The sequence below is a fragment of the Emydura macquarii genome, unplaced genomic scaffold (assembly GCF_026122565.2).
Source record: "Emydura macquarii macquarii isolate MOO-44397 ecotype Brisbane River unplaced genomic scaffold, CSIRO-AGI_Emac_v2 contig_561, whole genome shotgun sequence".
Classification (NCBI taxonomy): Eukaryota; Metazoa; Chordata; order Testudines; family Chelidae; genus Emydura; species Emydura macquarii.
Window position 1 is genome coordinate 16,533,665 of NW_027130698.1, and position 26,705 is coordinate 16,560,369.

The 26,705-nt window shown below is 50.1% G+C and overlaps 1 protein-coding gene across 2 annotated transcripts in view; it reads left to right on the plus strand.

Annotated features, from left to right (window-relative positions):
* The first annotated feature begins 892 nt into the window (after window positions 1-892).
* The window catches only part of ZFPM1 (zinc finger protein, FOG family member 1), a 112,422-nt gene continuing 86,609 nt past the window's right edge, over window positions 893-26,705 (plus strand). The window contains exon 1 of one of the 2 annotated variants that reach the window (XM_067540220.1): window positions 893-1,225. In XM_067540220.1, coding sequence (XP_067396321.1) covers window positions 1,186-1,225 — 40 coding nt within the window. In that variant the 5' untranslated portion in view covers window positions 893-1,185. Of the gene's footprint in view, window positions 1,226-12,458; window positions 12,512-26,705 lie in introns of those variants that run through there. The other variant, XM_067540222.1, reaches the window with a different exon arrangement.

Below are 26,705 nucleotides of genomic sequence, written 5' to 3' on the forward strand. Positions count from 1 at the left end.
CAAGGTATTTGGGTTTGTTGTGAAGTGATCTAGAGGTGAAAAACTAATCTATTCATTATTATTTTATACAGCCCAAAGGCGTGCTCAGTGCTTCCCAGAAGACAAAGACAATTATGGGCCCAGAACCCAGAAGGTATTTATACACCTCCCTCTCATTTATTTAAATTGGATTTGGCCAAGAAGCTAGAGTTGACAAAATATGACCAGATGTCCCCATTTTATAGGGACAGTCCCGATATTTGGGGCTTTTTCTTATAGAAGCGCCCATTACTCCCTACCCCTGGTCCTGATTTTTCACACTTGCTGTCTGGTCAACCCAACACTTAGACGTGACACAACTCGATGAGCCAGGAGGCGGGACAGGGAGAGAGGGCAAGGGTTATAACCAGTCCTGCTGTGAGCAGGGGGTTGGACGAGGTGGCCTCCTGAGGTCCCTTCCAACTCTGTGATTCTAAGCCAGGCGGATTCCTGTTTTCTGCTGTGTATGGAAGTAAGGAAACACACTCAGCTTGTGACAGTTACTGCAGGCAATGGGGAAGCCTTCAGACATTAGATCATACCTACCCCCCACTTTCATTCAGGGGGAACACCCCGAAACTCCCCAGGCTCACATCTCATGGCTTCCTAGGACCACCCCGCTTTCTCCGACGGCTGAGCCCCGCCCTGCAGCTTCACAGGGGCTCCCCCACCCCGCTCTCTTGGAGCATCTCCTGTGCTGCTCCAGGACTCCTCCCCCCACCCCCTTCTAGATCCCGCCCACCTCGCCACAACGTGTCAACCCCATCCGGTGGGCGTGCCCCGCGGGAGGGCGGCGGCCTATGGGCGGCCGCCGCTCCGTGCCGCCGGGGGAAGCCCCGCCCCGAATGGAACGTTCAGCGGGTTTGATACATTTCAGGTTCCATTGAGAAAAATCCGAGTCGGACCCTAGTGGCCGCCGGCGGGAGCCCGGGTTCCCCCCCTCCCAGCCCCCCGCCAGCCAGCGGGACGGTGCCGAGACACAGGCTGGGAGCCCGGGGCCCGTCTGCCCGCGCCGGGGCTCCGAACCCTCCCTCCCCAGCCCTGGGAGCGCCTGGTGGGCATGAGAGCCGGGTGCCCGCCGCCCCCCCGAGTTGCCAGCGACCTGCTGCCGCCGCCGCCGCCGCCCGAGCAGCCGGAGCAGGGAGCGGGCACGCTGACTGCCGAGCAATGTCCAGGAGGAAACAGAGCAACCCCAGGCAGATCAAACGTGAGTGCCCAACTTTGCACCCCCTCTTCCCCTCCCCCCCCCAGCCCCGGTCACCAGCTGTCAGTGACCCTGGGTCACCTCTTCCCCCCCCCCCCCCCCCCGGCACCAGCTGTCAGTACATCTGGGTCCTCTCCCTTGCACAGCGAGCCCTAGCCCAGAGTCCTGCGTTCCCCCTCCCTCCCCTTCCCAGCACCAGCTGGCCGTGTCCGTGGATCCCTTTTCTCACCGCTGGGCTCTGTTTTCCCAACTAGAGTCAGTCCGGAATCTCCCCCCCCCCCCCCCCCCCCCGGCTTCCCTCCTGAGCGGGCAATGCCCCGCTTCGCTTCCTTGGGCGAAGGGAGCCTGTCCTGCAGCCCGGTCCGGAGCTCTTGCAGCCTGTGTGCATGGTCGTTACACCACAAGGTTCCCAAGCCTTTCCTAAGCAGAGCCTCCGTCGCCCTGAGAGGAGGCGGATGTTGGCTGGTCCCTAGTCCCCGCAGGCAGCTGCTCAGGTCGAGTCTTTTGTCACTTAGCTCCCCTTGGCGTTTCCCTGTGCTCGGGGCGTCCCGGGCTGCTCCAGATCACCTCTCGCCTGCCCTCCGTTGGTGCTGGCTGGTTTGCACGGTGACATGTAATCTAATCTGCACAGGACAGATCTGTGCTGGGTGTGCATGCTGCTGGCACACGGTATGGCCCAGTTAGGTCGGCCACCGCTGTGGGGATTTTTCTGCATGTGGTTGCAGAAGTTTTGTGTCCAGCTTGCTTGCCTGTTTTATGTGCCAGCGCCGCTTCCCCCCCCCCCCCCCAACCTTTCTCCTTCCCCAGAGATGTTTCAGCCTGATAGAACCACCGCTGATAAAGGCCGAGATAAAGTTTTAAAATATTCCATTCAGCAAGTCCCACCCTGATAAGATCGCTCTGTCGGGACGGTCTGAAATTGTGATCTTATCTGTGCTTGACTCACAGCCATTGCATTAAAAAAGCCTCATCGAAGGGACTTCTAAAAAATGTGATGCAAAGTATTTGGAGATCCTTAACTGGGACCATCTTATCCTAGATCTGCTCACTGTGCTGTGCATATCATTTTTTTTAGACATTCCTTTGCAAATCTTGTTTCCCAAAATGTTCCCTGCTATTCCCCCCCCCCATCCTTTTTGTTATGGGGAACCCCTCTCCACCTCACCTCACTCTTCAACAAAAATAAAATCTGGAAGAATTGATAAAAGTATTCTGATAAAAGCTCGACAGAGACTGCCATTGGATTACTGCGTATTTCTGTCCCTGTCCAAGTTTCCCCTTGCTGATGATAATACCTCTGGATTATCATTCTCCCAGAGATCCAAATTGATCAACCAAGGAGAATCTGATTTCAGGTCTGGCAAAGATGAAAGAGATTGTTGTTGCATATTCTTGGGAAATTCTATAAACTGCTGGAACTTTTCCACTGACAGGTTTAGCTACTTTTTCTTTTCTCCCGATCTAAACTGGTGATAAAGCAGAGATGTTGGGGGATAAAATCGGCCATCGTGTGATAATATTACTTTATCTTCCCCTTGAAATAATTGCAATACTGAATTGCATCTACCTGTTTGCCTGCCTGGGGTGATTCTGCTGATAAGACTGAACTAGACCTTTAGAAGGATGGAAGTTAAAAATAGTTGCTTTTAACTTCTATCTGCCTTTAAAAAAAAAAAAGTTTCATCCAACTTCTGCGCCTTTCTTTTTGCAGTGGCATGACAAATATTGCTGATAACAAAAAAATCACTTTCTTGGTGGCATTAAGCAAATGACTGGGCTTCTGTGTAACTATCCCATTTTAATTAGCTGAAGTGACTATAAAAGCTAGTGGTAGCATCTCTGCATTGAACACTCAGCTGCTGAAATAACAATGCTGATCTTTTTCTTGATAAGCATATTTCAGTGTGTGGGATACACACCCTTTTGTGACAGGAAGTGAGTGCCCTTCAGGTCTGCCAAGGCTCCACTGAAGAGGGTACATATTAATAGCATGCAAATTTGTCTTCCAGACTAGATCTGTTGCCAGGCTTTATTTTAAACTTTCCATCCAGTTTTTCTGTGTGAGTTGTTAGGTCTCGGGGAACGACTCTTGTGCATTTATTTTCAGCTCTTTTCTTGTCACCTCTGCAAGACGTACGCTGCTTAATAAAGGAGTAAAAGGTGATCTTAAGATGGATTGTGACTTTGCCAGGATGGGCACCATTCTGAATGCATTAGCTGTACTGACGGCTGCTCTCTCTCCTTCCTCTTCTGCTTTCTTCAGAGATGTGAAGAAATGATAAAGTGGGAGGCTGATCTCAGGCTGATGGTGATGGCCAAAACTGATTAAAAGCTGAAAGCTTGGAACCCTTCCTGTATGTGTCAACATGAAAACAGTCATTAGAAATGTATAGTGCTGCGAGAGTGCCTTTCTGCTCTCTCTACTCCACTCTCCTGAGAAGGGGAAAGTATGCATGAATCAGGGTTCTGGTAACTAGACTCCTATAATGTACAAACGGGACCTGTCTCCATAGAGTCTATACTTACATCGCCTCAGCTGAAGCATTAAAACCTCCTCCAGATTCTTATCTGCTTGTTTTATTTTTCCTCTGTGCTTCTCTGTTCTGCCTTTTTCATCTTGATGTGAAATGCAGATAGGCTCAGAGGGGAGATCTCGGGGAGCGCATGTGATTGCCAAAAGCGATAAGACAAAGATCAGATGCTGGACTATATTTAACCAACTGTTGGGTTTTTTGTGTGTGTGTTTTTTTGTTTTTTTTAATGCTTTTTAATTTAGCAAGCTCCTTAAATCCTAAAATGCAAACAACTGCATCCTTGGCCTGCCAGTCCTGGAGTTGGCAGGAAGGGCCAAAATACTGCAACTCCTTGACTTGTAGCATATCATTTTGGGAAAAGTGGGCTAGTGGCATATGCTCTGTGAGGCATCAGTTATAACTGCTCTATTAGGGGCATTAAAGGAAGGCGCTAGCGATGTCTGCTTTCATCATTCCCCATTGTAGTTTTGGCCTGGCTTGTGCTTAGATGATAGGTGGAGTTAAGGCATTACAAAAGCTGATTGTAAATAGGAGCTGATGGTAGTTTAGATAGTTGGCAAAAGTGCCCTATGCACTATATATATTTAATTTCATAGAGAATCCTTTGGCTGAGTGCTTCTTGACTGGCTGGCCCTCTCTCCCCGTGACTGCTAGATTTTGGGGTGGGTAGCAACAGATCAGGTAATTAATCTGATTCCATTAGTGATGAAGCCTGTATTTGACTCCCTCCCCCGCCATCAGTATTTATCAAAGGCTATGAAAATACAGCAGGCTCAGATGCAGCTGCCTGCTCTTTTTTTTTTCTTTTTTCTGTGTGTGTCTTTTGTTCTGCTGTTAGATAGATGTGAATGGCTGATAAGAAGCAGGGAGCTGATCTCAAACCTAGATAGCCTGTTACATTTATTAACTTCAAACGTGGGAGTGTGGGCACATATTATAAAATGAGTGAACCTTTTGGCAGCTGTGTTCATGTTGCTACAGTTCTGGCTTTTTAGATTAGGGAAATTGATAAGCAGGGAGATTGATCTGGTGTTGCTGATGTGGCTGTGTGTGTGTCTTTTTAAAAAAAAAAATTAAAAAGAATAACTTGAAGTGAAAATTCTCACAGTCGTTGCATGGGCCTGCCTGTTTTTTTCCCTTTCTATTTTGCTTTCAGCTACAGTAGATCTGAATTCCTGATAAGCTCTGGGGCCTGATCTCCATACTGATAAAGATTGCCAAGTGAGATAAGGGCTTCTTATCTCTACCAACCAGACTGGAGCAGGATTCGCTACAATAACAAACACTGAAAAGAGGAGGCAAAAGGGCTCCAACAATTTGTTCCATTGCAAATATGATTAAGGCAGGCTTTTTAATTATCTGACTGGGGTGGGGGAGAGAGGGTGGCCTGCAACTACACTTTAGTTTTTCCACACAAGCCTCCGTAAAGTAAGTTCAATTTAGACAATTTCTCTTTGGTGTCTTTTATCAGTTACAGATGTTGCATTAGTTTGAAGAAGGCCGACTTTTTCTTTTCGATCACTATCTCCCATGCCGCTAAGTGTAGCAAATATGTTAAAAGGAAAAAAAATATAGCATAGTCATATATATATATTTGGTGTGGATATTGTTTAATTGCTAATAGATGGTATTGGAAAGCAATTGCATTCTACATTGTTAGACTGAGCTTGTTTGTGGACTGGGTTTTTTTTTTTATTTTGCTTTGTTTCATTTGCTCAGCCTAGATCTCTTTATAATTCATGAGCCTGATTCTGCAGACCCTTACGCACGTACGTAAGGATGCAAGTAGCTGCCCAGACTTGAATGGGATTCGAGTAAGAGCTAGACTGGTGAGTAAAGCTTGTGGAACAGGACTGCTGTCAGAACTGTGATAGTGGTGGAAAGTGGTGTGATCTGGTGGAGGGTTTTTATTTGATGTGGGAGCATTGAAGAATAAGGGTCCTCCTTACTCAGCAGTAGTTCCTGTGGCTCCAGACACGTTACCCTATTGAAATGGGTGTGGTTACTGGGAGTTAGCAGGAGTGGGTTCTTACGCTTTCAGTAGCTCTGGTAGTCCTTCACTTGCCATGAGGAAAGATTTCTCATAGACTATTAAGAATTACTCCTATGAGCAAGGATTTATATCGGATTGAGCCTTGCCTGATAAATGCATTCACACTTACTATAGCTAATTCTGGGAAATGGAAGTGAACTGGTATACAGTAGCCAGACTGGAGTCTATTTTTAGTTCCACTGCTTTAGCCCCCTGGCTTTAGATCCTCCCACTGCGCCTCCTGCCCTCCTCTCGCTCTGCTTGTTTTCTGTCTGAGTTAGCATGTTCAGTAACAGGCAAGTGGCTAATGGTCCCAATTCTTGTGCTTCTCTGATGCTTCTAAGCCATTCTGGTGGCACCAATTAGCAAGGCTTTGGGTGATTAATGCAGGGGACACCTGAGTTCTTTCCCCAACTCTGCTGCTGATTCGCTGAATGATCTTGGGTAAATTGCTTCTCTGTGCCTCGGTTTCCCCATTTTACAAATTGGGCAAATCAAATCTAATCTCGCTGAGGGCTGCTGTGAGGCTTATTGCTGGGTATTGCATAAGTAGCATTAATGGGTTTATGACGTGTAGCTGAGCAGAAATGCTAAACATGACGTGGCGTAATGAACGGACGCGTCATGGTCACCGGCATGAATGAAAACTGTCCTCAGTGAATTCTTCAATTACTGTTGCATCCAGTTTCACTCTTCGCCCTCCCCTTCAGACCCATTTAGACCTGTTTGTTGTTGCGTCACTCTTGCCAGGAGTGCCAACCTCCTCTACTCTACCCACGGGTGTGTCTCCTCCTCCCCTCTTGTTTCGATCCTTCTTGAGCCCCTGCCGGAAGTGAGCTGATAGTACACGAAGGGAGGGATTTTCCAGAAGTGCTCTGCACTGGCCTGGCTCAGCTCCCGGTGACTGAGGTCCAGGGTAAAACCCCCACTGACTCCAGTGAGAAGGAGCTCAGCGATGAGCATGCCTGGAAAATCTCACCCCTGCTAGCTTCTAGCAAAGACAAAGCACATGGCAGAACCGCTTGAACTCGGACGTGTCTGAACTGGGAATGCCCCAGCTCCCACTGCAGTAGCCCTGGCCTGCCATTGATCCGCCTGTGCCTAAAACTTGTCGGTGTGTAGAGCAGGGGCTCTCCTTGTCATGTGGCCTGTTGCACCCTCTTGGGCACGATAAACTCACCCATCTAATCTCTCTTCTCTCCACATGCGACTTATGCTGGAGGCTCAACCCAAGTGCATCTCAGTGCAGTTCAACCCTTCGGTGTCTCCCCCTGGCCCTGTCGCCTCTTGGGGAGGGGATGGGTAAAATGAGGTTTAAAAGGGAGGAGGGATGGACCGTATCTCCACATCCTTCACTATTCAATTCACCTGCTGTTTCTATGGCAGCAAGATGGGTCTGCGCGACCCATCTGCCATGGAAAAGAATTGTCCTTGTGGAAATCATCAGCCCATCGCTGGCTATTTCCTGCCAATGAGTCTCTTCCACCTCATCCTTCTCCCACCCTGCCTCTATGCTCTGCGCCATGCTGTCCCCTCCACCTGCATGTCCCTCTCCATCCTAGGGTACCAAGTGCCCACACCTGATCTTCCCCCTCACTGCTTTTCTTCCACAGGCACTTGCCACCCTCGGTAACCTGCTGTGCCCGTTGGTGATATTAAAAGGCATGAGGGGAAATGGCCTTGTGTTTAAGCTACTGGACTGGGACTTGAGGGGATCTGGATGAAATTCCCTGTCCTGCCACGGATTCCTTGTGGGATGGTGAGGAAATTGTGAGTCTCATTGCACATCCATTCCCCATCTATTACATGGGCATGCTAAAACCTCCTTAGATTGCAAACGCTCCAGAGCAAGGACTCTCCTGCGTACCCACAGAGTGGCCAGCACCAAGGAACTTTGATTTCTCTTTGAGCCCTCTAGGTACTGTAAAACAAACGGACACAAATGACAGGGAGAGCTTCCCTGGTGTTTCTTGGCGGGTGTTTTATGTTCCTCTGTCTAGTTTATCCACTCCGCTGGCCAGGCGGCGTCTTTCCATCTCTGACATCTTGTGTGTAGCAGAGAAACCAATGAATGAAGCTGGAAACTGCTTGGTTCTTCCTAAGAAGCCGCTAGAATAACTCAGGAGTATTGCAGGCCAGCTGTTGGGCTCTTCTGTCTGAACGCCACACTATGTCAGTGATGTGCCTCTCCTGTGCCCATAGCCAAAGAAGGGCTGCCCTGGAAGAAACTAACTGCAGTTGGGCATAGCCCGTGTCTTCACACTGCGCAGTGCCAGTGGCAGAACCTGTTTTACGGAATGCCAAAGCACATGTCCGTTCTTGGGTCCTTGGGAGGAGCTGTGCGGGGATGGTACAGGAGAGATGGCATTTCATGCTATTTGCTGCAGCAGATCTGGCATTTGGGTGCTTCCAGGGCCCCCGGGGGAGGGGACACTTGCATTTTTTTGTCTGCCATCCAAGCTTTCCTGATGACCACCAGAGGGGTTCCTCAAACTGTAGCCTAGCTCTGCCTTACTGCCCTGTGCAGCCTTCCACCTCTGGAGCTGGAGGGAAGAGGCCCCTCCTATTCTCTCATTTGCTCCTTATATCTTTCACATCCCATAAAGAATTCCTCACTTACCAGGCTTGCATCTAAAGCAGGGGGCTCGAGGGGTGCGACGTGGATCGCAGCTTGCTGGGAAACCGAGCACCTACAAACATACCCAGCGGGGATTTCCCTCCAACCTGAATGCCCACAGGCATAGGAGTTGCTTGTCGCTGTATCACAACAAGAGAAACCCCTTGTTGGCATGCTCACCAGCCATTGGAGAGGAGCCATAGTCAGCCTGCGCTCTGGGTTGGTAGAACCCTTTAGTCATTGCAGGCTGCTCTCTGGATGAACTGGAGGGGCAGCTGTGGCCCAGAACTCAGGGTTCCCTTGCTCCAGATCCAAAGCCCATTTGCATTGCTGAACGAGCCCTTGGTTTCTCTCATCTACACGATGGACAATCCCCTTCAGCCAAGTTGCCAGCTGATCAGCCAGGCTGTGATATTTTCCCAAGGGCGTTGCAGCCCTGATTATGGAGGGATGGTAACTTGATAATACAGGCTATTCCCGCTCTCTGCAGAGGGGGCATGAATGGATTAATTCTCCTAGCGCCTCTGTGAGGTAAGGAATTATAGTCCCCATTTTGCACATAGGGACTTGAAATGCAGAGGGAGGAAGTGGCTTGCCCCATTCCATGAAGGCAGTTATTTGCGGAGCTAGGAACAGACCAAAGTTTTCCAGTCCAGTGCCTGAGTGCACATACATGCGGCTCTAAAAAAAATCTAAGCAGTGAAATAAGCAAGAGCCAAGGGAAATCCGATCCAGATCAGACTGTGTCCGTGCAGGTGGCAGACTGCCTCTCTTCTCACAGCGTCGAAATAGCTTGTGTATGTGATTCCTGACTCCAAACAAGAACTCCTTTAATCACAATTGGGGGGGGAGGGTTCGCAGATAGTCTGGAGGGATAAAACTTCCCAAACCCCAAAATGGGACAAACCTCACTGGAAGAATCAGATTGTTCCTTTTGCACATGTCGAACTGGGCACTGTTTGGGTCAAATTTGGCTTAAAATATTAGGTCTTTTTTAAGATACAAAACAAAATATAAAGACAACCCGTCTGTTGAAAATTGAAGCCCCTTTAAGGCATCATAAACTGAGCACTCCAAGTGCTTCTGAGATTCTTGGTCCTCGGGAAGCTTTGTTTAAACATTTCCTACCCGGTATGAGAGCCAAATATTACAGCCTTGGGCTAGTGTTTCAGGCTTCGAAATGGAGATTACAGTCAGCCTAGTCAGTTTCTAGTCATTGTCTATGAGGAAAGAACTGCAAAAAGGAAGCAAACAGCATAGATGGTGAAGAATTTAATGGGGAAACAACATTAGTGGGGAAACTTTGTCGGTTTTCTTCACTGACTTGATTTACAAACAAAATCAAACTGTTCCCCCCCCCCCCCCGGGCCCCATTTAAAAAAACAAGTGTAAAATTATTTGATTCCTGGAGCTGTTTCCCCAGGGCTTTCCTCTGTGTTGAGATGTTTTAGTCAAACAGGCTGCATGGGAGACATCAGTGTTTCCAACTCTCATGATATTTGATGTCTTTTTGAAGCCCCAGTTCCTGGAATCCTGTGATCATGCAAGCTTCTTAGCTTTCACTTTAAAAAGTTTCTTGCCCTTATGGTGGTGGAGGAAAGCTTGAAAACGTGTCCTGAATGTAACCTAAAAACTCCGAAACCAAAGGCAATGAAAAAGTACCCCATATTTATTGGTTGTTTTGGTTTTTTTTTTTTAAGAATTTTTTTTGTTACTTGACTCATGATTTTTTCGACAGTGGAGGCTGACAAGACAGAACTCCGGATTTATATTTCACTTAAGTTCAAGTGTTTCCGTGGTAATAAAGTTCCGCCTTCAGATCACTGCAGCAGTAAAGACTCCTTGTTGTTCCTGTAGCAACATGTTTTTTTGGAAGGGATGAAATGCTGAAAGGAATGTAACTGTTGACCTTGGGCTGGAATAGGGTTAAGGAGTGTATATATGAGTCACTTCAGATAACAGCCTTCCACTGCTTTTTTTCCTCCAAAATAATTCGTTATCTCCTCTCTCTCATATCAACATACTTTTGTGACATCTCCCATTCAACAGTGTATAAAGGAAATGTGTTTCTCTAATTTGTTAATCTGATATATTATTTTTTTAATCTCGTAGGGCGAGCCCATCAATTTTTTTTATTAAAAAGAAACCAGGCCCCTCTTTTTTTTCCATAGCAAGAATTGCTTTGAGTTATGAATCAATGTTGCTGTAAAAAAAACAAAACAACTGGCTAATCAGACAGGTAGCATTGCCTATTACTGGCTGGAAGGAGAGCTGCCCAAGTGGGTCACCCCTTACTGGTATAGAGGTTTTCCTTCACCTCGGATGGCAGGGGAATGTGCTATTGCAGTAAGAAATTCAGAGATCTGTCCCCATTGCGGTGACGACGCTGAGGGCAGCAGCGAGCACAAAGACCTATTTAACATCGTTATTATTCATTTATTATAAGCACGGATTTGTAGAGACTGCAAGTTGTGGAGAACCGGGATGTAGAGAAGCTCCGTCAGCAGGCTGCTTCCCAGATCATCTTGACACCTTGTGGCATGTGCACTAGAGGGCCAGCAGAGACTCCTGAGCACTGGGAGTGGAATAAGAGGGCTTCCCGATACCTTAAACCTAATATCCTAGCTACTCTGGCTTCCAGCCCCATGATAAGTGACCTAAATGTGATCTGATCTGTGCAGCTCAAAGGTAGGCAGGTGCATGTGACAGTGGAGGCAGGACTTCGGCTGTAGTTGTGTATTGCTCTTCTGAGAAGTATCAGATACAGAGAAGTTGTGCATGAGAGAGAGAGCGAGCGAGAGAGCATTGTGGGGGCTGCGAAGTGCCGTGGGATGTGGAGTTTCCTGTACTGCACCTCTAGGGACAGGTCCTTCCCTCATGCTCACGTTCTCTCTGCGGCCCCAGCTCTGCATTTCGTTTGCAGGCCGCCTGCCTGTTGAGCTGAGTGAGGGGACTGCCTCTCTGGGACGTGGCCCTGGGTTCTCTGCGTGTGTCTCTTCCCTGTCGATGGTTGCGTTTTGGTGCTGCGTCTCTGTCGCCTGGAGCTCGGCCAGCTGACAGGTGTGGCCTGACCTAGGCGCTGCTTTCAGTGGTAAGCTCAAAATCTGAAGCACCCTCTACAGCCAAGTTCTGCCCTTGGATGAAAGTCCCCCCCACTCTCCCCCCCCAATGATTCCTTATGGTGCTACATGTTGTGGTAGCATTGGGCTCTGCAACTCACTGCAGAAGGTCCTTAACTAGCAGTGGAAAGGACATTGCTGACCAACTCCGTTGTATGTGGCTTGCGCAGACTCTCTGATGCTCTATTCCATCCTCATCTACCTACTGAATTGCACTTTTTTCCCCCCTTCCAAGCCCTTCTGTCCATGCCACCTCTCTCCCCACCCAGCCGCTATTTTCCTGGTTCTTGTCAGTTTGCAGAGTGGCAGAAAAGGCCAGTCTAAATAAACCCTGGGGCGTGATTTGGGGGTCTCTCCTTCCACCCATGCTTTGCCCCACCTAGCATGAGTCGGAGTGGGACATGACGTGTGTGACTTCAACCCACTCAGTAGCAAGGGGGCAGGGCGAGGGAGAGGGGTTCATTGTAAAGGAATGGAATAAGTGTGGCTTTTCTGCATGGCTTTGGATTTTTCAAATCCCTCCTCAGCCTGCTTCTCGCGGCACGTGGTCCCTTCCAGCCGTCTGACGGCGGTCCAGCGGGCCTGTGTGCGATGGATTTGGTCTTGGCTCAGTTCCTAGTGGGCGTGTTCCCCTCGTCGTTCTGCCGCCGCCCCTGAAGCTGCTCACCAGGGCCCCAGTTCAGTGTCCGCTGAGGGATGTAGGATTGAATGAGATTCAGGGGCTGAACTCCCAGCTGAGGTCAAAGTTGAGACATGCTGTTGGGCCTGGAGGAAGGAAGCTCCTGCCTGTGCTGTGCTTGTCTAATGGGTAAACAGAGAGCTTAGTCTTTGGGGTTGTAAATCTGGCATCTTTCACCAGCACAGAGACCTTACATTTTCGCTCCGGAGGAGACGTGCTGACAGGCTACGCTGACGGGGGGCCAGTGCAAGGATCTGGGCGGAGAGGTGGCCCAACACCCAACGGTGCACGCAGTGCAGTTCTTGGGAGTATGTATGATCACAAATGGCATGCAGAGGTTCCCAGCGAAATCTCCATCTCAGGGCTTGTATGTGCACGTCCCATGGTGGGGTGCAAGTTGAGTCACCGTGTGAGCCAAGAAGGTTTCTGGTGACACCTACACCTTGAATGAATTTACACCCTATGTCTCTTTCTGTCCCACCCCTTTTCAAATGTCTGTGGAAGTTAGGCCTGCCTGCCCTTAACACCTGGCCTGTCCTTCTCTTAATTCAATCTCACTTCTCTCTGTCCCCATTTCCCATCCTGACCACTTCCTTTCCTGTAAAGGCCACTCTTGTTTGCTGACTTCTCCCATCCTTCCATGCCTTATTCCTTTCTCTCTTTAAATCATGATTTCCTGCAGCCTGGAACTATGATCTCTTTGATGGCAGCACCTGTAGGCCCTGTGCCCAGGCATGCTAGGTGCTGCGCAAACAGAGGACATAGAATTGGCCCCTGGTCCTGTGGAGTTCGCAGCCTAATGCTGGTCAGCCGATCTTGAGCTCTGACATCAGGGAGGACTGACAAATTGTAGCCCCCTTGGAAAGATGCTTCCCGTTGCTCTCCTGCCTGGATGCTGCTGCTACTTGGTTAGGCACCTCCGTACAAGCTGGAGCAAGACAGCTGGCACGCGTGAGTTACTAGCTGTCTGACCAGGATGGACTTGAGATGGAGTCTTTCAGATCTCTCCTTCCAGAAACCAAACACAAATAATCCTGTCTTGCTCACGCAGGCTTGGCTTCCTTGCCCAGTTTAAATGGTCTGTTCCGCCTATAGCGCCTCTTTAATTCTCCTGCTTTTGAATTGATTCATCTGGCTTTTCTTCCCTCCCTCCGGCCCCCCTTCCTTTGCTTTTAAAATGTGAAGTTCAGCCGCTTACTCACTTTTCTGTCTCCCAGCTGAGGCCTCTCATGCAGGTTTCAGCTCCTATGATAATGCGGAAAGTTGAACTGGCCCCATTACTGCGCTGTGATGGTTGAATTGATAACAGCTTGATAATGGTGGAGATAGCCGAAGCTCAGTAGCCAATAGCTCTCCCTCTTCTCCCATTAACATTCCCCACCACGGACCGGCTGGGAGCTGCCTATCTGCTCTCCATTTCCACTCCTCCACTAGATAAGAATGGAAATACTGACTTCATAGCTCACTGATTAAAGTGTCTGGATTTCTTGATAATACACAGATAAATTATGTTTTTCAAAAAGAAGGTAGAGAAGGGAGTGCAAGGGGAGGGGGGAAATGTTCAGTCCATTTTTATTTTTTTTCTCCTCCTCGCTCTGCCCCACGTTTTCTGCTGTGAAAAGCTCCAGCCCTTCCTGAATAGGGTTTTTTCCTGCTAGGACGCATCCGGACCATCAAAGATTTGCATTTGGGTTTCGATTCAGATGCCATTTAAGCCCTGATGCTGTGAGTGGAGGGTAAAGCGGTTACTAGTTTGCACCTTTTATTGAGGGGAAAGGCAAGTCCTAGGTGCCAGATTCACGTGGGTGAGATGGGAAGCCAGGCCCTGATCATTCTCAAACTACACAAGGAAACCTTTCGTGCCCCAGGCTCTGTTTCCCATGCAGTCCAGGAAGGGGACGCTCTGCATATTTGCATGTATATTGACTTGTAACTGGAATATGCCTTAGCTCTGGCACCTGGGAGCCACTTAAAAACAAGCAGCACACTAAACGCCTGGCATATCCCTTATCAAAACCTCCTACGGCCAAGATCCAAACCGCAGCGCTGACCCCATTGTAAGCTTTAATGTTTCGGGCCACTGCTGCCGTATAATTCTGCTATAAGGGTATTGTGTGTTGGCCAATAACCTGACCCTGGTGGCCTGAATATGTAAGCAATACTGCATGACTAGTGACAACGTACTGTGTGTGTAATATAGCTACTCCCAGACCCCGCGCTGTGTGCGTGACTCTGATGAATCTAGGCCGTTTCCAGCAGGGAGTTGTCAAGCCAGAGCTTTGAAGATTTCAAAGCTTTCGGAGTCTCTCTTCCTCCCCAAGTTTAAGTTTAGCCTCTGACCCGTTAGGATTCCCCATCGGAGGGGGTTTGCCTTTGTAAAGAGATGGGTGGGGGAGGGGCTGTCAAGCAGGGAGAATCTCCTGAGAAGAGTAAATTGATTGATTGCCATCTGAATCCCTGGCTCTTTACCCACTGGCATTCGAACCTCCTCCTGCAGCCCTGTAGCTTGCGTCCTGGGATCGGATGCCAGGAGCCATGGCAGAAAGGGCTTCCTGAGCTTGCTGCTAGACTGCACCATCCCCTCTGCTTCCAAGGGCCGCAGGGGACTTGCCCAAAGGGAATGGGTGTAGGATTCACAGGGAGTCCTTGTCTAAGGCTGGTTCTGCAGCTTCCCAGCAGAATCTTCCTCTGTGTGCTGCGTTTAAGAAGCACCTGAATAGGAAGTGGACAGGAATCGGAAGTGGCCATATCCAAGTGAAATATCCTCATTGGAATTTGCCTAGAATATTGGGGCTACCACTGTGGGGGTGGCAGAGAGTGAGGAACTCCCGTGGGAACTCCAGCGACCACTAGTTGCAAAGCCCGTGTTTTAGGTGTCATCGGAAACTGGACCCACCAGCAGTGCAGTCAACTTCTACATTGTGTTGGGGCATTGGGGACCCAGGAGAAAGGACACCTGCATGGAAGCTGTTGTTGCATTATGACCTTGGGCACGTCCCTTAACCCCTCAGTGTCTGTCTGAGAAATAGGGATAACCTAGGTTTGCAAGGGTACTGACCTCTTGCAAAGCGTGTTGCAGTCTGTGGATGAAGCACTCCGTGGGTCTAAAAAACACGGACTTGGGGGAGAGAGCGACCCATTCTGAATCTCCATCAGTACTGCCTGCTGTACCCTGGGGTGTCTCCCATGTACTGTTAGTGTGGGTCATTGTGGGAAGGCTCCTGAAAGCCAGTGACGGTCGACGTAAGCAGTGCAGTGACTACGCTGACATTGCATTGAACTAACTACATCAACTGTGACTATTTGCCACTGGTGGGGGTGGAGTTATTAAATCGGCGTAATGGGGCAGTTTCATTGGCAGGGGCGAAATATAAGTGTTCACCCTTATAGGTAGGTCGACGTTAGCAGCCTTGCGTCAACCTAACTCTGTAGTGTAGAGCAGGCTTCAATCTGAATTGACTTAAGTGTAGAAGGCCAAATGGGTGGAGCAAGGTTAAGTGACTTGCCCAAGATCACACAGCAGATCAATGGCAGAGTTGGGATTCCAGTGCATTTTCTGAGTCCCGCTCCAGACCAAGCACTGAACCACGCTGTTACTCCTTTCAAGAGCTCAGCGTTCCGCTTGAACACTTCTGTTGAAAGCTTTTCCTTTCAAGCCTTTAGGATGATGCATCTGGTCCCAACAACAGCCGCTGCAGAACTTTAGTAAGGGAGTATTCTCTCAGCAAGTCTATTAGTAGCTTGACTATTTGTTCATGAAATCAGGTTTTGCCCCATGCCACCATAAAGCGCCATCTGCCGCAGCAGCGCGTCTGTTATGAGTTTCCCAGCAGGGAGCACTGCTTAAGGATGTGTGGATGCGGCAGGTCAGCCCAAACTTTACTACCCCTCTCCGCTCACATCAGTCTGTAAAATCGCTCTGATCAAACTTTCCCAGCGACGTGCCGATCGCTCGACACTGACGAGCAACCCTACACTAACACACTGTTGTACGCAACCCGCCTGAGGCTGGCAACCCTGTAATAACTAACCAAGCGATCTGTTTCCAGTTTTCACACTGAGGTCACTAATCACAGTGCGCTGGGAACGCTGACTGCCAAGAGCCAATTCCAGTGGTAACTCGGGTGAAGGTCTGGACTCTGGAGCCAAAGACGAGGCTGGATAGCTGTTAATTGTAACCTTTTATTTTCTTCCCTAATGTTCCCTCCACACCTCTGAGCGGATAATCCTGGTTTTTAACTTGTATCACCAATGTGGGCTGCCTTCAGTCCGCTGTCAGGAACCAACCTGACCTTCCAGGTTAGCTACTTACATGACACCCATCACTGTAAGATCTGAGTGGCTTATCATTTTTACTGTCTTTATCCCCTGTGAGGCTGGGCAGTGCAGTTATCCCGTTGTACGTATGGGAAACTAAGTGACTTGTCCAAGGTCCCGTGAGAAGTCGGTAGAAGAGCTGGGAATTGAATCGGGGCCTTCCAAGTCCTAGGTTTGTTCATAGTCCTTTCTTCTCGCTGCCAAAATGTCTTAGGCCTGCATCTCTCTCTGGCATGTCACTGAGGCGAATGAAGGCAGCAAAGGGGGCGCAGTCAGCCAACAAACGCTCTTCTCACAAAGCGGAGAGTAGATGAGTGAGCTTGGAGGGACGCTAGGTTCTACAGAACATAGTCTGCTAAATTCATAAAGACAAAGGGCTTGGTCGGGGTCCTACTATATCTGACTCCGATTCCCCTCCAGTTTCTGGGTGTCCCATAAAATGGGTCTGGTGGAAATCTTTCCAAATCACTTTTCCATAACTTTAAACTTAAGCCTAAACCTTCCAGTAATATTTTGAGGCTCCCCTCATGCCCACAGTTACTACAGATTGCAATGCTTGTTCCCTGGACTTCCGGACAGCTTGCTACTTGAATTTCATGGTAGCTACTGTATCTAGTTCCATTGGCTTCATGGTAGCAGCATTTCAATCTGCAGGACGGGGGCTCACAATCACTGACCAGGCAATATTTTCATAGACTCTGAGGTCAGAAGGGACCATTATGCTCATCTAGTCTGACCTCCTGCACAATGCAGGCCACAGAACCTCACCCACCTGCTCCTGTAACAGACCCCTAACCTAAGACTGAGTTACTGAAGTCCTCAAATAATGATTTAAAGACTTCAAGGTACAGAGAATCCACCAGCAAATGACCCGTGCCCCATGCTGCAGAGGAAGGCGAAAAACCCTCAGGACCTATTTCAGAGTAGCAACTTTATTCCTGGATGCTGGATGCTATCATCACTGACCAACAGATAACAATCAAAATAAGGACCCCAAACTTTCTTGAACTTGATTTGACTAAAGCTAGGCTCCTAAATTCTGTAACTTGGTGCCATTTGAAAATCAAGTCACTCTCACTTAGGCTCCTAAATCTAAATCTACGTTTAGGCCGCCTGCTTTTTGACGCAAATGAGGAGCGGAGCCGAACTTTCAGCTTCTTGTGCTGGGAAGGTATCGACTGAAAATCTAAGCTCGTTTCATCTAAATATAAAACTAAAGAGCAAACAGTATAAAGTTCATTTTTAATGTGCTGCCCCATTCCGGTTGGGCTGTTCTCATTTATTTATTTATTTATTTTAAAGGAACTGTGATAAAAAGCAGCGATAAAGCCAGGACTGTTTTGTGTAGGAGTTGGTATCTGCGTTATCTATCTCCCTTTTTCACTCTCTGAGTAGCTCTGTTGTTTTTTACCCTTATCTCGCTCCACCAAAATGCCAAGAACAAAAAAAAAAAAAGCGTGCACACACAAACTCCAGTGCCTTGATAATTCATGGAGCTGGTGATAAAACGTTACAGTTTTAATTTAATGGTGGGTTTTATTTTCATTTTGCAAACAAAGTCAAAATGCAACAAGGCAATGGTACTGTTCTCCTCAGAGAATAGTAGCTGAGCTCACCCCTTTGTCATTCTCCCCTTCTTTCGTCATGTAACAAAATCTGGGATGGCATGAGTGGCTAGAGAGAAAGGCTTTATGTTTCGCTCCGTCTGCCCATCAGGTGAAAGGCGGGTTGAAACAGTGATTGCTACCTCTGGAGGGGGAGGAATATGCTGTGCTAACTGGCTTGGGTGGAAGGTGGAAACGGCTGCCACCACCATTTCAAGCTGCAAGACCATTTTGGGCTTGTACTAGGACCACGTGGCTGTGCCCACAGATGTGTCAAAACTCCTGCCGCCAGCAGCAAGGGGTATGTTGTGGTCTTTGGAATGCTGCAGCACCTCGTGCAATGTTCCTTAACTCGTGAGCGAAGGAAGACGGGGCCAGAACTCCGAGGTGTTGTAGGAAGTGGTGGGTGTGATTCAGTAGGGGGCATCTTATCTTTGAGTCCGCACTGTCCCAGTGTGGACTTACGGGGTGGCATGTATTGCAGGAGGTGCTATCTTTAAGGTTAGTGTTAAAGTGCGGGCCATGACTTTCAGCTACCTCATGGCCCCTTTCTACTAGATAAGGGGAGTTTACTTCGGCATCCCAGCCAAATTCACCCCCCATCTGTGGGGCAGCTGGGTAACTGCCCCAGTCTGCACTCCTGGCCTAGCACTGGATGCTATGTGCTGTAAGGTGGGTGCATTTCAGCAATTGTATTTGTTGTTCCTAGCTATGTCACAGTGACCGTGAGGCTCCCTGGACGTTTGTAAAATGCTTTGAGATCCTTTGCCCTAGCAGGGCCTAGCGTTTTACTGTTATGCTAATGCCTGTGACCCCTTCGCTGGAAATAACACCTTTTGAAAGCCTCTAGGGGTTTCCCCCTTCGAGTTTCTGCAGCATTGCAAGCACAAAAGCAGCACTAGGTAAATGAACTTGTCAGCTGCATGCTGGTTGGCGGAGCTACCCGGGACATCACAGTGCCACACGCACAGAAAAGTGCTTCCTCTGTTGTTTTCCCTTTTGTGCTTTGCCCACAGCACTTGGCTGCCTTTGTGCCACCAGCAGTCGTGGGGCTGAGCCGGAAGGGAAGGACAGGAGGGGCCTCTTGCTTCCCTGCTCAGGATCCGTTTCCTGTTCGGCTTGAGTTGGACCCCACCTCCCGCTGTTTTAAAGTTTAAAAAAAGTTGCTGGGGAATCCTGGGTGTCCCAACCCTTGACCTGGCCCAGTTGACTTCTCCGGCTGCGTCTGCTCTCCTGCTCTTTCTGGAAGTGATCGACTCTGATCCAGGGCCCGCCTCTTCGCTTCCCACTCCTAGTCCAGGGTGGGAAAAGCACTTGGGTTGGGGAGGCACCCAGACGCCTGCGGGGGTGGTGTCTGGCCTTGGGGTGTGATGCATGGAGTGGAAACCAGCCCAGATGGTTGGTCTCCTATAAGTGTTCGGTTCCGGGGTGGTTATTTTACTCGCGTTACGGTAGCACCTAGAGGTCCCCCTCTGAGTTGAGGGCCTCGGTGTGCTAGGTGCTGTGCAATTGCATGGACAGTCTGTGCCCTGAAAAGCTGATCGATCAGCGTGCAGAAGATTAAGGGGGAGAAGCAGTTTCATCTCTCTTACAGATGGGGCGCTGAGGGGAGGTGACTTGCCCAGGGAGGCTGTGCCAGAGCCAGGCGTTGAACCCAGATCCCCAAGGCCCGGTCGCTGTGCTGTAAGCTCAAGTCCATTCTTCCCATGAACGTGGAAATACCTTGAGTCTGCCAGTTCCTGCCTTAGATGTGCCCCGTCAGCTGGAAAGAGGCCAAATGCCAGTGGCTCTCAACAGACTAAGGAGGCACCTAGCTTTCAGCTCTCTCAAGTGGGACCCTGTTGCCCTACATGATGGGTTACAAGCAACATTTTCCTATTCACATCCCGTGTCTGATCTCGGCTGAGGTGTTCCACGCTCCTAACACAAGTGACTGGTGCCTGCAGAGCATCCGCGTGAGACTCATGCATGTGCAAAGAGCAGAATGACTCCCTCAAGCTGTGGGGCACATCTGAAAGCACAGCTTGGCCTGGAATGCCCTATTGATTAGTGTGTTGGCATCCAAATGCGGTGAAATCCTCCCACCCCCTCGAGCCATGTCAGCTGTGATCCAAAATGCCAATTGTCCCTGGGAAATACCTCACCTGGTCTGCAGTCCATGCACGTGTGTGTGTGTGCGTGCGCGTGCGTGCTGTAAAATTCCTAGCATGGAACTTCGACTGAGAGATCAGTCACAATGAAACTCTGGTTGCAACCTGGACCGTGGAGTCCCAACTGGCAAAGCCATTGTAATGCATGTGTATCTTAGCCTGCTATATGTCAGGGCTTCGTTGAAATGCGAAAGCTGCACTGACTTATCTGAAACCTGTGTTTAAACTGACTTATTGGAAACAGGTGCTAGCCACTATGTGGACACACTTATATCGGTTTAAAGATGGTTGGATGGGCTTAGTTTGCACCTGTGTATTTACCCAAGCAAACTAAACCGAATTAGCCAGTCCTAATGTGAAGTGTCTATACACAAACCTACGCCGGTTTAACTAGATCGAGTTAAATTGGTGCCGATTAGTGTGTGGACCAGGTCTTGGAGCACAGTGTTGCCCTTGCCAGTGACTCGTGGTGAGAGAGAAGGCAATGGAGAAATGGGTCCTTGCGTGGTCCAATGTCTGGGGGTTGGGGTGTTTGGGAAGCATCGTGCACTCCCGTTACTTCACACCGTGGCAATCTGTCTTGCTCCATCACTGCCTTTTGCCAGTAAAGTGAAGACGACGTTGCCCACTGTGGTCAATAGATGAATGTATAACACTCTAGTTTGGTACCTCCTGTATATTGCAGGGTCCTGTCTTGCTTAGCTTGGAAATCGTGCTGGCTGTCCAACGTTCATCTAGAACCCAGCCCTTCTTTGGCCCGAGGTTTTGGGTAGCCCGGGAGATTCTGCTAAGCTGCGACTCCTGGTGCACCACTTGGCCATGCGGACTAGAAAGACGCCTCATAGCTCCTCCAGATATTGGAAGGCCTCAAGCTATAGATCTGTGTAAGCTTAAAAGCTTGTCTCTTTCACCAACTGAAGTTGGTCCAATAAGAGATCTTAGCTCTCCCAGCTTGCCTCTCTAATATCCTGGCTACAGAGACACTGCAAATATCTTTGTAACAGAAAGTTGTTCCCAGATTAGCTAGAAGGTCCTCTAATTTGATCTATGACCTCGATATCCCCTGGTATTGATGATCTCCATGTAGGTAATAGGCAGGCAAGAATCTAATATTGGTACAGACTGGCTAGTATTTCTCTCCAGTGATGAGGTGCCCATAGATGTACCTAGGGAAACTCTGGGCAGAACTTTTTCTTTCTAGGCCTGGTTTTTTTCCCCCTTTATTTAGAATCTTAGTGATGATTCAACAGGGGCCGGTACAGCTCGCTTTTCCCCTCCCACCCATCCCAGCCTGCCCCTTTCCTTCTGTATGAGCAAGACCCTGCTGCCTTTGAAGGGAAAGCGGCGGGCACAGTTAGCAGCGCACCTGAGATGCACCTCTCTCCAGCACCCAGTGTCTGGTCCCCTGAAGTTTGACCAGAAGGAAGCGTGAACTGTGTCCAGGTAAAGGACTCTAGGAACGTATAGATTCTGCTGGTGTCTAGCCAGTTACCTGTGGGGCTTTCCTTGCTTCCCACCCCCAGGCAGAGAAGGTGTGTCTCTCACGCTGGAGCAGTGGGAATATTGAGCTGGTGGGTTCTGTCTCCTCCTCCGTGAGAGGCGCAGGTCATGGGGCACTGGCTGTGGTTGGCCAGGGCCTTTCTACTGGACATCTTTGCTCCAGAATGAAAGGCGGCCCTCCAGCTTGGTGGGGACTTGCCAGAGCTTGAGTGTGTTTTTTGGGCTGAAGGGGCCATTAGCTAGGCCTCAGCCGAGTAGCAATGGGGGAGAATGTGTAGGGCTGTCCAGAGTCTGAGACAGCAAGAGCCGAGCAGAAGCAGCTTTCCCTCTTGAAAAGCTACCACTCAGATTCCCGAATGAGTTCAACAGAAGGCAGCAGATCGGTGGTCGGCACTGATCCGGGCTCTAAGCACAGGAACTTCAGGGTTTTCAAATGAGATCTCCAGCCCCTTAGAGCGTGGCATCTCCGGGCTGCTTAATCCTGCAGTGACGTCACCTCATGGTCAGTGACATCATGCTCTGTTGCTGTGGGAAGGGCTGTGATGTTTGCACGTTAGACTTAGGGGGCCTGGGGAGTGGCTGTGTAATTGTAAAGAAACACCCGTCTGCTTCATTGAGCTCCCACAGCAAGGACAGTCCTCAACAGTGTCTCCTCCCGCCACTGTTTCTGGGCTCCCACCGGGGTGGGGGCGAACTTGTAAAGGTTGGGGGAAGGGAGAACCGAGGCACGTTCCAGCCTGTCTGCCTCTCCTTGGGAAGTAACCTGGTGTCCCAGGTCCTGGTGACTCCTGCAGCTCTTTGCAGGCCAGAGTGGCTGGCAAACAGCCAGAAGGGATGATTGAACAGATCCTGTCGCTCCAGGAGGGGACAGGACTTTTCCCTCCCTTCCAGGCAGAAGCCCATAAGCTCTGTGCATCTCCTCGAGCCAGACCTGCGGTCGGGAAGCAGAGAGACTTGCTGAGCATCCCTTGGTCTAAAACCCAGTGATCAACACCAAAAGCTCCAGCCAGCTTCTTTCATGAGCCACCAGCTGCTTTTGCAGGGAATTCTTCCCAGCTGCTGTAATAGCAGGAAAGCGTTTGCAATCTCTCCCCGGTGCTGCTTACGTAATGTGCCGGGGGAAATGCCTGCATCTGGTCTGAGCTGCCACCTGAGGAAACCACAGAAGCTGTCGTCCCAGGAACGGGCCCTTTCCTCTGCCTGAGAATCCTCGGCACTGGAGGCTCAGCGAGCACAAATGGAGCTGCGTGGCCCGGGGAGGGGTGGGAGAGGAGAGACTCTTGCTGCATATATTGGCGCTTTTCTGAGCTGGGGCTGCGTCGTTGCTGTGGATCTGAGAGAGAGCCTTGCCCGCCCTGTGCAGGGGAAGCTGGGAGTGTGGAGAGGCACAACTGATCTGGCCTTGTTCCTGCCGTCCGTCAACCCCTCCCCGGTAAAGCGAGACTAACTCCATCGAAGTCCGGGGGACGTGGACCGTGAATCCAGAGCAGAATCTGCTTCCTTCTCCATTTCCCTCTCTGCTCCCCGGCCACGTGGGAAGGAAAGTTCCCTCTCTCCCTCCTGTGGTGCCTGGCGTGGAGGCTGCTGTTAGTGGGAGAGGAGACATGCCATATCCAGCGTGCCTGAAGCGATGCTGCGTTGTCCGTGCCTGCCCTGTGCAAGGAAGACTCTGGGAGCCGGGCAGGCTGCTAGCCACTGTGTTGGGCAGGTCTTGGCCACTCCAGTGCTTTCCTTTTCCCACTGAGGACGGGGAAGGAGGGGTTGGACCCTCCTGCAGCCTGGCTGTCGTAACACTGGAGGAGAGGCGGGTGGATTGTCTCGCGCCCTCGGCGAACAAAAGTGGCTTCTTTACACTCTCTCTTTTTAAGCAGCAGCTGTTGCCTCAGACAGACCTGTCCTGGCTGGAGAGATCAGGGAGAGGCTGACTTCATGGAGGTGGGGAAAGGGGCTAAAGACTTGTCCAGATCCCCCTCCTCCCCCCAGGCCCACATTTGGTGTCCACCCCACGGGCACCCCCAGCAATGCTCTGCTAATAGAGACACCCTTCCCCCTGCCCCCAAGGAGCCCGGTGCCAGACACGGTCCTGCGTGCTGGCAGGGAAGTCCCGAAGTGCTCCTCAAACCTGCCCACGAACGTAGCAGATCCCTCCCTCTGGTCCTTCCTGCCTTGCCAGAAGCTGGGAGAGCCATTCCCAAGGGCTGATGGATGTGCACAGCTGCATCTGGTCAGCAAACATTTGCTGCCTTATTCTAGCTTGGAAGGAAAATAAGTAAAATCCGTCTGGCAGTACGAATGTAGGAATCCCCTTGTGCAGCTGGCCGGGGCTCCATCTTGTCTGTTATCCCGTCTCAGCCAGGGTGCAGTAAGGAAGGCTTCAGAAGGAAGTGTAAATCCCCTGTTATGGAAAACTGTGCCCGGCCCTTCCCAGAGGGGAAATTTCTTCCCAGCCTCTGGCAGTGAGGAGCTGGCTCGTGCCTTAAAACATGAGGGTTTATATCCCGTATGCACTTTTTATCCTAGCTAGTGTGTGGTGGTAATAGTCCAATGTTACTGGCTAGGGGTGAAGTGCTTTACCGCTGGGGCTGTGTAGACCATGCAGGATTAAGAATGCTGGCCTGGCTCTCTGCCGTGGGACAGAGAGTCTGCACCTTTTATCCGGGCATCTCCAAGCGCCCAGGAAAACCACCCAGCTTGCAGGGCTGAGGACCGAATGATCCTCCTCTCTGATGGAGAAGCTGAGGTGCCGGGTGTGTTTAAATGACTCGCTGGAGTTGGACACCGTGGTGGGACTAGGACCCAGGTGTCTGGTTCCCTTACCTTTTGCTCCAAGCCTCGAAATCGCACGTCTCCCCATTAAGCCATGAGTAGGACTAAGTTGGCAGGTTCCCCACGCCGCAGGCACCGATCTCCCCCGCTTGTCCTAGAATCCTCCTCTGCTTTTGTCAGCTTCACTCAGCAGCTGATTCAGAGATGCCAGCATGGTAACTTATCAAGAGTCCAAAGGTCTACGGCTCCAGGGCTTATTGGATGCTGCCTGAGCCATATGTTGCTTTGCTTTCCCCCTTCGGCTGTCTAGACTACTTCTCTGTCGTGGTGTGCTTGATGGGGGGAGTAAGCAGTGCTCGAAGGATGAAGAGGCAGGGTAGCTGTGGAAACCGTTCCTGAGATCTGTGCACTACGGGCCTTAGTCCCTGCTCCATGGAAGTGTGTGTGATTGCCTGGGTCGGCAGGCACAGCAGCTGCATGGGTCTCATTGCAGACGCTTGGATCTGAATCTGCTCCGGTCTCTCTACACCCAGGAACCTCGAGGGGAGGAAGGGAACAAGCAATCTTCTTACCCAGGCCTTGTGTCCCCACGCTAGAGGCTGCTGACTGCTCAGCTCTCCACAACTCCCACCGAGCCAAGGGGTGGGGCGGCTCTGAGACCCAGATGCCGCCCTGACGGGAAGGCCGTGAGAGTGAGACTCTGCTAGTGGATAAAGGAGCCGGTTCAGGGGGAACCAAGGTGGGCCTTGACTTGGGTGGGGCTTGGCTCAGAGACAGACTTCTCTCCACTGCCAGCCGCACTGGGCGTTTGAAAGCTCCATCTTCAAAGATGACCTGGAGCATCTGACTTCCTGGGCCTGTGAAACCACTTGAAATGTGCTCCCAACTATCCTGCAGCTAGCAGAGTTGTCCTTCAGTGTGCTGGCTCTGTAGCCCGACACACACCTCCCAAACTTCCCCTTCGCCTGCAGCTTCTTACGGAGGCCCCCATAGAACCAGAGCTCTTGTTCACTGCAGATCCCTTTTTGCCATCCTGGTCAATTCTACTCTGCTCAAGTTCCTCAGAGGCCCTTCTCTGTAACTTCAGTTGGAGGTGGTGGTTATTCACTTCCTGTCCTAAATGAGTGGCGGCGGCGTGCACTGCTAAACAGCTGCGACTCAGAGCCGGCTGAAGAGACGCTGCAAAATATGCACGCCCCTGAAGGAAATAGCTTGCTTGCTCTGGGATTCTTCAGAGTGCTGAGAACTGTAAGAACTGAAATACCCTCCTTTGATTTAAAACTTAACCCTGGGTTAGAATTGTGCTATTCGTCTCCCGTTCAGCAGAGTTTCTGAGCACGTGCTTACATGCATCCTTCTTCAGCAAAGCCCTTAACCCTGTGCTTGACTTGAAGTACGCAGTTCAGGCCCATTACTCCAGCAGAACTTAACTCCATGCTTCATTTTGAACGTGTGTTTTCTGTGCTTTGCTGGATAGGGAGGGACTACTGCGACTGGGCCTTAATGAGCCCGTGCTTAAAAACCAGGATGTGAGAGGAAACGCAGTCAGCTGGCTAATGTATGGAGTGGGGAGAGCGGGGTTTTATTTCGAGCCACGGCTGACTGCTTCACCTTTTCCTCAGTTTCCCCATCTGAAAAATGGCACCCAGTCCTATCCGAGCTTCTGGATGGAAGGGGCCATAGAAGCCCAGACTCAAGCCAAAGCCTTTATGTCTGGCCAGTGTGTGCGTCATTTTGAACACTTTTTCCCTTCCGTTTACCCTTCCTCTCCCCCTCCCCCCTTTCCCTCTTCCCTCCTTCCACCTCCTCTATCAGATGAAAAGCCAGGATTGCATTAAAAGTCACATCCCCTTTTGTGAAGCAATCTGTTTCTATCCATCTGATGTGTCTGAGGGCTGGGGATGGCTCTATTAGAATCATTCCTCCCTTAAAATCTATCAGTGCTTTATCGGCCCTATCTGAAACGTAAAGTCACTTCATTGCCATTGTTCCTGTATTTTCTTTCTCATTATTTTCCTCTCCACCCCCCCTTTCCCCCCCCGCCTGTTTGATATGATGTGGGCCCTCTTGCTATTACTATTAGTAATCGCGTCCCCTGAAGTGAAACAATCTCCTGTAATCTATCAGTGTTTTATCTGGCCTATCTGAGAGCTGAGAATGGCCGG